Source organism: Sarcophilus harrisii, chromosome 1, assembly GCF_902635505.1.
Source record: "Sarcophilus harrisii chromosome 1, mSarHar1.11, whole genome shotgun sequence".
Lineage (NCBI taxonomy): Eukaryota > Metazoa > Chordata > Mammalia > Dasyuromorphia > Dasyuridae > Sarcophilus > Sarcophilus harrisii.
Window position 1 is genome coordinate 255,010,060 of NC_045426.1, and position 13,528 is coordinate 255,023,587.

Below are 13,528 nucleotides of genomic sequence, written 5' to 3' on the forward strand. Positions count from 1 at the left end.
ATGTATAATGATTATGTTTGTTGCCTTTTCAATAGATAGCAGAGGTAGAAAAGAGAATTTGGAGCTAAAATAACAAACAGAAAATGAAATTAAATATTAAAATTTAGATAAACGAAGGAGAGAATAAATTAATGAATAGAAAGATAAATGAATGGTTGGACAGATAAATAAATGAGTGAATGAACGTATAAAGGAATAAATGAATGAATGTGTTGGCTTAGGTAGTCTCTAAGATCCCATAGTGCTATAATTGAAGTCAGAGAGACCTTCATTTGAATTCCACCTCAGACTCAAGGCAAATAAACTTTTCTGGATCTCTGTTTTGCTTTGAATCAGGTGGTCTTTCAGGTTCTTTTTAGCTTTAATTTCAGATTCAATAAGCCTTATAAATGTCAAATCAGGACCATTTCTCATCAGCCAGAGTTCTGAAATGCTCTCTATTCACCTTTCTAACCCTGGGACTTGGGGGTAGGAGGGTGGGGAATGACCACTCTCCCTCTAAGATGGTATAAGCTCCCTCCAAGAGGCAGCTAGTGATATAGTGGAGTTAGGAAGACCAGAGTTCAAATCCAGCCTCGGACACTTCACCAGCTGGGTGACCTGGGCAGACTACTTGACTTCTGTCTGCCTCCGTTTCTCCATCTGTAAAATGGAAACAATGATAGCGCCTCCCTTCCAGATCGGGCCCTTGGCAGAGCCCCCGGCACTCGGAGGCGGGTTTATCATCCTTTTTCTCCTGGCCCACCCCAGACCCGCAGCTCCGAGATGCCCCTGCAGTCTCACCAGTCATTCTCCTGTTCAAAGTAGCAGATGGAGATGACGCGGGAGCCGCTGCCCACCGCAAACTTGTTCTCCTTGGGCGACCACCGGACGCAGCGGGCGGCCCGGTTGATCCTCAGGATGACCAGGGTGGGCTTCCAGACGTTCCCTTTCAGGGTCCACACATAGGCATTGCGGTCTGTGCCGCACGTGACGATGCGGTTGCTTTCCGGAGCCCAATCGATGCCTGCGGACCAGGCGGGGAAGAAAGCGGTCAGAAGGGGGTACGCAGTCCGCAAGGCTCCCCTCCCACCGACCCCACCCCAACGGGGCTGGACAGCTCAGTTGTAATTCCAGAGCAATCCCAGCAGAGAGCGCTTTTACCCTGCCTTTCCTTATCAGATCTCTTTTCTTAGAACATAGAGCTAAGCTACCTCGGAAGCCATTTCATCCATCCCCTTTATTTTATAGATGAAGACGCTAAGATATTAACTTAGGGTCTCACAGGTGGAGAAGGAGTTTGAACCTAGGTCCTTTAACCTAGTTTCATGCTGACTCCCTTAAATTAACGTCTTCATCCAGCACCCCTTTCTACCAGCCCAGCCCCCCAGTCCCCAGCCCACCCCCTTCCCACTCCCTCCCCGGCCCCTTACAGCCCCAACCCCTGGGGATACTGTAAAAGATTTAGGATTTTATCGCTGTACGGAAGTCCTGGTGTGGGAACTCCCTCCTTCAAAGCCCCCCTGTTATAGGGCCTGAAATTCCCACAATGAAATTTACTCCTTTGGGTATAAAAGAAGGTTCTGTTAAAAGGCAAGGGCTACCTGAAGGGGTCACTTATTCACTGGCATCCACTAATTCCCTTATGTAAAATCTGTGAGTCCAGTTAGGTCACATGGTAGCGCCTTGAGGACATGAATCATGGGTCTAGGAAGTAGAATTATTGGTTTTGTTCAGTCATGGCTGACTTTTCTATTCCCGTTTGGAGTTTTCTGGGCAGAGATACTGGAGTGGTTTGTCATGTCTTTCTCCAACTCATTTTATAGCTGAAGAAATAGGGTTATGTGACTTGTCCAGTATCTGTGTCTGAGGCCACTTGAATTCAGAAAAAGGAATCTTCCCAAGCCCAAACCTGGAACTCTAACCACTGTACCACATTGCTGACCCTTAAATGACCGCTTAGTTATAGGGAAGGACATTTCAGGATGGGGGAAGAAGGGAACCTTGGTGCCTGAAGAAAGAGATACTAAGATAAAGTCACTTAGTCACTTGCTTCAAAAGTCTGCCACAAATAAAACAGACCCTGTTCTCCAGAGTTGCAACATGATTCCAAGAGAAGGCCCTCACCTTCTATGCACAAAGGTTTAATAATACAGGTTTAAGGGACAGGTAACAATTTGCTGTGGACTATATACCTGCCACTACCTTTGAGAGGTTGTACCAGATGATAGAATTTTAAGGTTGGAAAGAAACTTGGTGATTTAATATAGCTCCTTCGTTTTAGAAAGGAGGAAACTAAGGTGCAGAGAGAAGTATTTTGCCTAAGATCCCACAGAACAAGGATTCAAATCCAGGTCTCTAATTTCCAGGCCATCACTCTGGCTATACCATGCTTCCATAAGAGTGCATGTAGTACTAACATTCATTCTATGATTTTGTAGTTGAACACCACTGCCCTCATATGAATAAACAGAATTTTCTCATGAATCTCTGGCCTGTTGGTGCTACTACACACACGGATCTTTCTTCCCCATTGAAACACCCGGGGTGCTCACCCAAGCTCACCTGTCACTTGTCCATTGTGCTCCTTAAGTTCGTGCACCTTAGTCCATTTGGTTCCATCCTTCTTATAAATGTGGACCTCATGGTTATTTGGACAGATGGCAATCTCTGTGGGATGATAAACCAAAGTTACTGTCCTGCCACTAGTGGGGAAGGGAAGGGGGAAGAGAAAGGAAGGAGAAGAGAGGAAAAGAAAAGGGAGGCAAAGAGGAGAGAGGGAGAAGGGAGCATTGGCAAAGAGAAACCAGATTGGGTTCAAATATTCTATGGAATGCAAGAAACCTGGATGGAAATAAATGGAAGACAAATTCAACCTCAGGACCACCACTCTGGAAAGCAGTCATTTGGCTCCCTTGTCTTCATAAGCATGCACATGTATAAGCAGCCTCAGGCCATAAACATGCACACAGACATGTATGAGCCCTTATCCAAATGCACAGAGAATAATGGAGGTAAATGTTTTGCCTGGCACACTCTTGGTATTTAATAAATGCTTGTTTCTCCTCTGAGGTATCATCTCACACCCAGCAGATTAGCTAACATGACAGAAAAGGAAAATGACAAATGCTGGAAAGGGTGTAGGAAACTAAATACACTAATGCAGTGTTGGTGGAATTGTGAAGTGTTCCAATCATTCTAGAGAACAATTTGGAATCATGCTCAAAAGGCTATAAAACCTACTACATCTGTTTCTCAAAAAGATCAAAGAAAAAGGAAAAAGATATATATGCACAAAAATATCTATAGCAGCTCTTTTTTGTGGTGGCAAAGAATTAGAAGCTAAGAATGACTGAACAAGTTGTGTACGTAATTGTGATGCAATGCTATTGTGCTATAAAAAATGATGAGGAAAACAGTTTCAGAAAAACTTGGGAAGACATCTGCAAGGTGATTTAAGCAAAACCAGGAGGACATTGAATACCATAGCAACAAAATTATAATCACAATAATTGTGAAAGCCTTAACTACTCTGATCAAAACAATGATCCAAAACAATTCCAAAGGACTCACAAAGAAAAATGCTATCTATATCCAGAGAGAACTGATAAACTGAGTACTGAGACTGAAGCATACTTTTTTCGTTTATTTTTCTTGCCAAAATGGCTAATATCAAAATATGCTTTTTATTACTTTACAGGCATAATTGATATATGTGTATATATAGCTTGCCTTCTCAATGGGTGGGAGAGTAGTTGCAAGGAGTAAGAGAATTAGGAACTCTATAGTTTCAAAAATAAATTTTAAATGCTTGTTTCCTTCCTTTCTTCTTTCTTTATTTTTCTTCTTTTCTTCTTTCTCTCCCATTCTCCCTCCTTCTTTCCCTCTTTTTCTCCTCTCCCTCTTCCACATACCCTACCCTGTGGGTGCTCTGACCAAAAGAATATAAATTTTGATCATTGAAATCTTACAAGATATCTTGAAGTTTATAGACTAGGTTTTCTTTTTTTTAAGGACCATGCTAAGATTCTCACTGATTGACTAGCAATAGATCTTAACCCAAGCCTTTCTTGGTCATAGGCTTTGTTGGCTCAGAGCGAGTATAAATAGCAATTGTTTCTGCTTTGGCCAGTACCCTGAGGGTCTTTCCATCCCAGATTTGGGGTTTTTTGGGAACTGGGTAAAAGGGGCCATTCTTTACATCATTTCTTACTTAGGTTTGATTACTGGATGGCTTTTTTTCCCATTCAAACTGTGACCTGGGATAGTCCTTAGCTTAAAAAGATCAAGACCAGGGCCACCTTCGGTCATCCTGTTTTACATCTTACCACTGGACCCAGATGGCTCTGAAGGAAAGAGTGAGGCTGGTAATTTTGCATAGTCCTGCCTCGACATCACCTTCCAGATTATATGGTCTTCTTTGAGAATGAAGGGCAATTGTTTGTAATGGCTAGAAACTGCAAAATGAATGGATGCCCATCGATTGGAGAACGGTTGGGTAAATTGTGGTATATGAATGTTATAGAATATTATTGTTCTGTAAGAAATGACCAGCAGGAGGAATACAGAGAGGCTTGGAGAGAATTACATGAACTGATGCTAAGAGAAATGAGCAGAACCAGGAGATCATTATATACTGCAACAACTATAGAGTATGAAGATGTACTCTTATGGAAGTGGATTTCTTTGACAAAGAGACCTAATTCAGTTTCAATTGATCAATGATGGACAGAAGCAGCTACACCCAAATTAAAAAACACTGTGAAATGAATGTAAACTGTTTGCAGTTTTGTTTTTCTTCTCGGGTTATTTTTACCTTCTGAATCCAATTCTCCCTGTGCAACAAGAAAACTGTTTGGTTCTGCACACATACATTGTATCTAGGATATACTAGGACATATTCAACATATATAGGACTGCGTGCCATCTAGGGGAGGGGGTGGAGGGTGGGAGGGAAAAATCGGAACAGAAGTGAGTGCAAGGGATAATGTTGTAAAAAAAAAATTACCCTGGCATGGGTTCTGTCAATAAAAAGTTATTATAATAAAAAAAAAAGAGAGAATGAAGGGCAATACTGGATCTTTATCCCAAAGAGATCATAAAAGAGGGGAAAGGACCCACATGTGCAAAAATGTTTGTAGCAGCCTTTTTGTAGTGGCAAGAAACTGGAAATTGAATGGATGCCCATCAGTTGGGGAATGGCTGAATAAGTTATGATATTTGAATGTAATGGAATATTATTGTTGTTTTGTTTTTATTTTTGTTTTTGGTTTTTTTTTTGCTAAGGCAATTGGGGTTAAGTGACTTGCCCAAGGTCACACAGCTAGGAAGTGTTAGTGTCTGAGGTCAAATTTGAACTCAGGTCCTCCTGACTTCAGGGCTGGTGCTCTATCCACTGTGCCACCTAGCTGCCTCCAAATATTATTGTTCTTTAAGAAATGAGCAGGCTGGAAAGACTTACATAAACTGATGCTGAGTGAAATGAGCAGAACCAAGAGAACATTCTACACAGCAACAACAAAATTATATGACAATCAACTGAGATGGACTTGACTCTTCACAACAATGTGGTGATTTAAGGCAATTCCAACAAACTTGGGATGGAAAATTCCATCTGCATCAAGAGAGCAAACTATGGAGACTGACTGTGGATCAAAGCATAGTATTTTCACCTTTGTTGTTGAGTTGATTTTTTTTTTCCTTTCTCATGGTTTTTTCCTTTTGATCTGATTTTTTATACCACATGACAAATATGGAAATATGTTTAAAAGGACTGCACATATTTAACCTATATCAAATTATTTGCTGAGTTGGGGAGGGAGGAGATAAAAAAAGGAGGGAGAAAATTTTGGAACACAAAGTATTATAAAAATGAATGTTGAAAACTATCTCTATATGTAATTTGGAAAAATAAAATACTACTTTAAAGAGAGAGAGAATGAAAGAAAAATAACAACAACAAACCTTCCTTCTTTCTCCCGTCTTTCCACATAATGAGTACTGTTACCCCTTTGCAAAAGGCTTATATCACAGAATGTCAGAATTGGAAGGGACTGAAGAGATCATCTGGTCTGTCTAATTTTATAAAACAAGCTCTAAAATTCAGTGGCTCTTGGACAAAGAAGCTGGCTGCTCTTGTGTGAACAAAACCAGTTCAGAAAGGGAAAAACAGTACTCAGAGAAGGCAAAATCCTGAGAGGTAAAAAATAAAAAGATGGATCTATCCAATGTCAGAGTTTCCTATGTTTCTACTTGGGAGACCCTCTTAGCCTTGGCAATAAGGGAAGTAATTTACAAAATATTGCCAAGTATTTCAAAGAACATAGGGAGAAGCCAGGAGTATCTTTACTGATACCTGGTACAAGTTGTGAAAACAAGGTCTTTGGCAGAGACATGGAGGATCATGGGAGTGGAATGTTGCATGTGCTGCCAGATGAGGTCATTGTTAGCTTGTTTTGTTTAATTTCCTTTGTTTCTAGGGGGCTTTGCTGGTGGTAGTGATGGGTGTATATCAGAAAATGAATAATGTTTTTCATTTCATTTCATAAGATCATAGATTTCGAGTTGGAATGGCTCTTGGAAATTATCTTTCCAAATCCCTAATTTGTGGATGAGGAAAGTAAACACCAGAGAGATAAAGTCACTTGCTCTGGGTCATATAATTAAATAGGTAGAAGAACTGGAACTTGAACCTGGATCTTAGGATTTTAACAACTTCTAATTCCAGATATAGCATGCTGCTTTCTCAATAGGTATTTGGAAAGGGCAGGGTTTGAGAAAACCAGTTGGGCTACTGTATTCCAAGGATGACAGGTTTATGTGGGCACCTGTAAAAAAACCGCAGAATGAAGATGGAGGAAAATGTGTATGGGAGAAATATATGAAACAATCATGATATCCTAGCTCCTTATGTTAAGGATTAGCTTAGGAGTGCTATACAGAAACCCAAAAGTGATCTTCCTCTTGCAGACATCAATAAAAAAAAATTTTAAATTAAAATAAAAAAGGAAAACAAGGACTACCCAAAGCCCACTTATTTCTGTCCAATAGATAGCTCAGACCAAGCCCAGTTGGTTATCCTAGTGGAAGAAGCAGTGAGTGGCCAAGGGTAGTTAAAAGGAAGAGGTAAATGGGGAATTCAGACATAACATATCTGTAAAAGAGGGAGAACTATAACTTGTACCTCCTAGTTCAAAGGCAGAGATGGAAAAACTAAAGCTGAAATAGATGAAGTGATTTACAAGTAGTCATTCAATGGCTTTATGGCAAAGATAATGCTAGACACAGATCTACTGACTCTTTCCTAAATGTCATGACAATAAATTTTCCTAAATGTCATAACAACAAATGTCATCTAGGCCTTTGGCAAATGAGAAGGCAACATCAGTTGGGATATGACAGAGTAAGTATGATATATGGATATAATGGAATAGTATTGTTCTATAAGAAATGATGAGCAGGATAATTTCAGAGAGAGCTAGAGAGACTTACATGATCTGATGCTGCAGAACCAGGGGAACATTGTACATAGTAACAGCAACATTGTGTGATGATCAGCTATGCAATGATTCAAAACAATTCCAATAAATTTGGGATGGAAAATGCCATCTGCATCCACAGAGAGAACTATGGAGACTGAATGTGGATTGGAGCATACTATTTTCACCTTTTTTGTTTATTTTTTGCTTTTTCTTTCTTGTGTTTTTTTCTCTTTCGGTCAGATTTTTCTTACACAACATGACAGATATGGAAATAAGTTTAAAAGCATTGCATATGTTTAACCTTTATAAGTTTGTTTGCTGTCTTGAAGAGGAGGGAGGGAAGGAGAAAAATTGGGAGCATAAAGTCTTACAAAAATGAATAATGAAAACTATTTTTGCATGTATTTGGAAAAATAAAATTCTATTTAAAAAAGAAACATTTTAAAAGTTTAGCTTACATTAGATTTCTTGCTGTTTTAGGGAGAAGGGAAATAAAGAAGGTAGGGAAAAATTAGGAATACTGTCTAACAAAAATGAATTGTGAAAACTATCTTTACATGTATTTGGAAAAATAAAATACTATTGAGAAAAAGATTTAATGAGAAGGGAAGATAATAAAAATAAAATCAACAATAATAATAAAAAGTGAAAAAGGAGAAGAAGAGGAGGAAAAGGAAAAAGAAGAGAAGGAGGAAAAGAAAAAGAAGGGGAGGAAGAGGAGAGCTATTTGCAAAACACTTTATATGTATTATCTTATTTGATCCTCAGGACAACCCAGCTAGATAGATTCCAATTTTACAAAATGAGGTTGAGGTAAAAAGAAAAAAAAAAACTCATGTACCCCAACAACATATGTTGATTTGTATTATATCAGAAAATATCTTTTGTGAAAGGAACTAGGATTCCAAGAGAAATCATTTACAGACAGGTCACAGACAGTGTCACCAAGGTTCTCTAATTCTATTCATGCCATTAGAACTGTCTCTGCTTATTTTGTGAATCTATATGCTTAATATATGCTTTAAATACAAGATGTCTCAAAAGATTTGGTGCAGGTTTGACCTTAAATACCTGTACTAAAATTTTGGGGGTCACTCTATATTTTTAATCTAAGAGAGCCTACTAAGAGAAAAAATGAAAAGCTTCTGAGGAAGAATGAATCCTACAGAAGCCAAACTATCAGTGAATAAAGGAGGACGGCCATCCTTGGAGATTACAAAGACTCATAATACAGTCCCCATCTTTAAAGAGTTTACAGACTAGCTGGGGAAACAAGAAAGATATAGGGGAATTCTTTATGCCACCAAGAGAATGTTTCCTCCCTTCAGAAATCCTCTTGTACTTATTTATACTAGCTGCACACCTCTCCAAAATGATTCTAAGATCCTTGTCAGAAATTTTATTTTATTTTTTGTTATTTTCTTTTTAGCATCCTCAGAACCTATCATGGTTCCCAGAAGAAATAGGATCATAATATGTATGTATGTTATTGAATAACAAGACAAGGCAGTTTATGCTAAATGTCAAATAAATTGGTCCAGACAATAAAGGCAGTAGGAATCTAGGGGACAGAGAGACACCACTGTGGATTGGGGGTGGGATAGGGGAGCAATTTAGGAAAGCTTCAAGGAAGAGGTGAGTATGAGCTGGATCTTCAAATTTGGGTAGAATTTATTTAGGCCAAGAGTGAGGAGAGCCATCCTGAAGAGGAAAGACAGGTAGGAGCAAAAAGCACCTCCCTTCTGGGGAGTGGTGTAGGATAGCTTGGTTAGGTCAGGGAATTCATATAAGGGAGTTCTAGAAGACAGAGCAGGCCAGAAATAAGTTGTGACCAGTCTTCAATTCATAATGCCTGCTGGATTTAAAGATGGAAGAGACCTTAGAGATTATTTAGTCCAATGCCTATTTTTTATTTATTTGTTTGTTTGTTTGTTCGCTTGTCTATTTTTCCAACCTTTCCTTTTACTGGGTCCTAGAGAGTTAAATAACTTGCCTGAAATCAAAAAAAGGGATCAAATAACAGAGGTTCAATTTGAACTGAGGTCCCCTGACTCCAGAGTTTCCCACTGCATCTTCACACAGCATTCCATAATCAGGAAGCAATGCAGAATAATGGGAGAAGCTCTGATTTGAAAAATAGTAGTCCTAAACTCTACTCATTAGGTGACTTTTTGCAAGTCACCCCCAATCGGGGGGCCTCAGTTTCCTGCTCTGTCAAATGAGGGGAGTAGGATTAGAATGGCCTCTCAGTTCTATCTTTGTATAATTCTTTGGTTTTAGTCTCTAGATCAAAGGTTTTTAATCTTGGACCAGTGAACTTGGCTTTGTTGTTTGTAAATTTTGATGACTATATTTCAATAGAATTGATTTCCTTTGTAATCCCCCATATTTCATTTTATGCATTAAAAAACTTCTTCTGAGGAGGCCAATAAGTTTCACATAACTAACAAAGGGGTTCATGAGACCAAAAACACTAAGAATCCTTGCTCTAGATAATGAGGAGGCTTTGAAAGATGAATTCTGCTTCAGCTGCATATTCTGGAACCCCCCCCTCCCCCCCTCCCCACCTAACTTTCCTCCTTCTTTGGTCCTCTCCTGCTGCTTCACAGGCATGGCTCCTAGAAGATGCCCATAGCAAGTGAACTGAATTGAATTGAAGGGGTACTCACGGGTTCTGTCCTTGTTCCAGGCATGACAGCTGATGGGTTCAATCAGGAAGCTGTGGTAAGCCATGGTGAGTTTTCCTGAAGTTCCAAAGGAAAAAAGGAAGCTACATTAGATCACTTTGTCTCCTTACCCCAAATATTTCCTAAAAAGATCATTCCATCAGTGCTGAAAAAGAGATTAATGAGTGCTAACCAGTCCTGGGCAGAAGGGCTTCACCAAAGCCCTAAATTATGCAAACTCTACTCCTACCATGCCCCACCCCCTATAAACTCCCTAAACTTTAGATGGAGAAATAGATTTTTGTGACCAGTGGCTTCCTGGGATATATATATATATATATATATATATATATATATATATATATATATATATTCACTCACTGGGAAAGAACAGAAGGAAGCCTGTCTGTCCTCCTATTCTTCCCTTCCTCTTTTAAATCTATGCTTTAGAAGCGATATTTATGGTAATATGTTTTGCATGATGGAACATGTATAACCTATATTAAATTGCTTACTGTCTCAAGGAAGAGGGAGGTGAGAGAGGGAAAGAGAAAATTTGGAACTCAAAAAATAATTTTTAAGGGAACATTAAAAATTGTCTTTACATGTAACTGGGAAAAAAATAAAATTTTATTTAAATAAATAAACAAACAAATAAATAAGGATGTGATATGTCCAAAGTACACATTTTACCATATCACTCCCCTACTTAATAAAATTCTGGTGGCTCCCTATTACTTCTAAGATCAAATATTAACTCCTCCTGGTATTTAAAGTTCTTTACAATCCAGCTCCAACCTACTTTCTAGATTTTTTATACAATAATCTTCATAAATTTCTTTGTTCACAAACTAACCTAATTTCTGTACACACACACACACACACACACACACACACACACTGTCTTGTATTGACTTTGTATACATTCTGCATCTGCTTATGTACATGCAGTTTCCCCATACAATGTAAGATTGCTAAAGACTGATTATATTTTGTTTTTAATATCCCTAATGCCTAAGCACAGTGGGCTAGGACCTGGAAAGATGCTTAATAAATGCTTATTTCCTTCCTTTCTTCCTTTAATAAATGTTTACTGATTGAACTCAATTGTCTAAAATCCTTAGATGCTTTATCTAAGCCAGCTGTCAGGGATGCCTTATATTAGGACTTTTTTTTACGTTGGGTGAATGATTTCACAGGGTCGATGAACATGTATGGGGAAAAAATTAAAATCTTTATTTTCATTGACTACTCATTGAAATTTAACATTCCTAATTGCGGGCAAAAGAAATGATTCTGATGAAAGGATCCATGGGCTTCACCATATTGCTAAGAATCCTTGATATAAAAAAAGAACTAAGAACCTTTCCCCTACATATTAGGGACTGGTGGAGGTGGGGGTGGGGAGGGGATGTGTTTGCTGATAATAACTGACCAATTTGGAAATAGTTTGTAATCCTATATCTCATCACAGCCTGGAGCAAAAGATTCCTTCTGGATGACAACAGTCTAGAAATAAAGAGAAAGTCCTGTTCTGGTGACATTAAAAGCAGAAAGTGACTACATTCCAAAGACCAGAGAGACAAAGGCTCTTTAATGGTGTCATAATTCCCCATAGCCCCCTATTGATGTCATCAAAGGCTTTGCTGGGATATGAGGAAACAATATAGAAAAATCAATTTAATTTTTGGAAGGGGGAAGAAGGAAGGGGGAAGGAAAGAGTGTCCTCTCTTCCAGCACTCCATCCACTTAACACTATCCTGCCCTTTTCCCTCTCACCTATCTTCTAACTACCTACCTAAGTCCTCTGCCACATCTCAGAGCTCACTCCTCTCCTAGGACACATAAGGTGCCTCCATCCCCCATCCTTCCTAATTCTAACAACCCAATCATTTTTAAACAAAAGCACCTCTGACTAAGCCTTGTGTGTGTGGAGGGGAAATCCAAGTAAGGAGAGTTGGGGAAAATAAAGGAAGCCTGATAACTGTCCAAAACAGGAAGCTGGTTTGGAAAAACTCACGAGAACTAGGCCACACCTCCAGAAGAAACTATTAATCAGCAGGAAAGGAGGAGGGGGTTGGTTTTCTAGGAGTGGTGGAGTAGGACATACAGTAGTCATTCAAATCCTGAATGTTCTAACACTAAAGTTTTTTTGGGTAGGTTTAGTCCATTCTTTTTGGTTATGACTAGATTCTAAGTAAAGCAGAGTCTTCTGGAAGCAATGTCTCCCTTAACTCTCCCAAACTCATTTTATTTTTGAGTCATTTCAGTCATCCCTGATTTTTCATGACCCCTTTGGGGGTTTTCTTGTGAAAGATACTGGAATAAGCTGCCATTTCCTTCTCTAGCTCATTTTACAGATGAGAGAAATGAGGCAAAGAGGGTTAAGTGAAATAAGGAAACAAGTCCAGAGAGGGGAAATATCTGGCTCCAGATCTAGTCAGAACAGAGATCATACGATCATAGTAGGTATTAGATAATTGTTCTGTTTGTCCCCCTTTCCCTGGAACTCTCTCCTCTTCACCCTAGGGACCTAAATTCCCTGGCTTCTTCCAAAACACAATTTAGAGTCACCTTCAGCAGGAGGACTTTCCTGCTTCTTTCCACTTTTACTCGTCCATTTTAAAAAAAAAAATATATTACCTTCCATTTGAACTGATACAAATCAAGTGAGCAAAACCAGAAACACAATGTATATAATAACAGAAACAATGTAAGGGTGATCAGCTCTAAAAGACTTAGTAATTCTAATTAACCCAGTGACCAATTACAATGCCCAAAGACACATAAAGCATGTTATCTACCTCCAAATAGAGAGATATTGGTGTTACTGCAGATTGAGGCATATTCCTTCTCTCTTTCTCTCTCCTCTCTCCCTCTCTCCCTCCCTCCCTTCCTTCCTTCCTTCCTTCCTTCCTTCCTTCCTTCCTTCCTTCCTTCCTTCCTTCCTTCCTTCCTTCCTTCCCAGAGACCATCTCCAGTCCTTCTGATCTACATCTTGCCACTAGACTCAAATGACTCTGGAGGAGAAAGTGAGGTTAAGTGACTTTGTACAGACCTTCTTCATTTAACTCACTTCACTTGCATGCCATGGCATCATGTCTCTGATGTCACAGTCATCCTCAAGAACAAAAAACAATCAACAACCTCTTTCCTTCACTCCTCCCTTCCTTTCTTTATTCCTTCCTTCTTCCCTCTCTCTATATCCTTGATACAATATGATTTGTAACTTTTTTGAATGGAAATCTTGATAAAGTAAAGTTATTCGATTCAATTAATTAGCATTTATTAAGCACCACTAGGTGCCATGCATTATGATGGGCACGGGGCAAGGGGAATAAAATAAAACTTTCTGCCTCAAAGATCATCCAATTTAATTCAATAAACATTTACTGAGCACCT

General features: G+C 39.1%; 1 protein-coding gene across 1 annotated transcript in view; it reads right to left on the reverse strand.

Annotated features, from left to right (window-relative positions):
* ARPC1B (actin related protein 2/3 complex subunit 1B) overlaps positions 1–13,528 on the reverse strand; it is a 46,452-nt gene that overhangs the window by 12,071 nt on the left and 20,853 nt on the right. Inside the window, exons 2-4 of the mRNA XM_031940591.1 lie at positions 10,130–10,204; positions 2,545–2,649; positions 784–1,006 (exon numbers count right to left, since the gene is read on the reverse strand). Coding sequence (XP_031796451.1) covers positions 784–1,006; positions 2,545–2,649; positions 10,130–10,193 — 392 coding nt within the window. The 5' untranslated portion in view covers positions 10,194–10,204. The remainder of the gene's footprint in view (positions 1–783; positions 1,007–2,544; positions 2,650–10,129; positions 10,205–13,528) is intronic.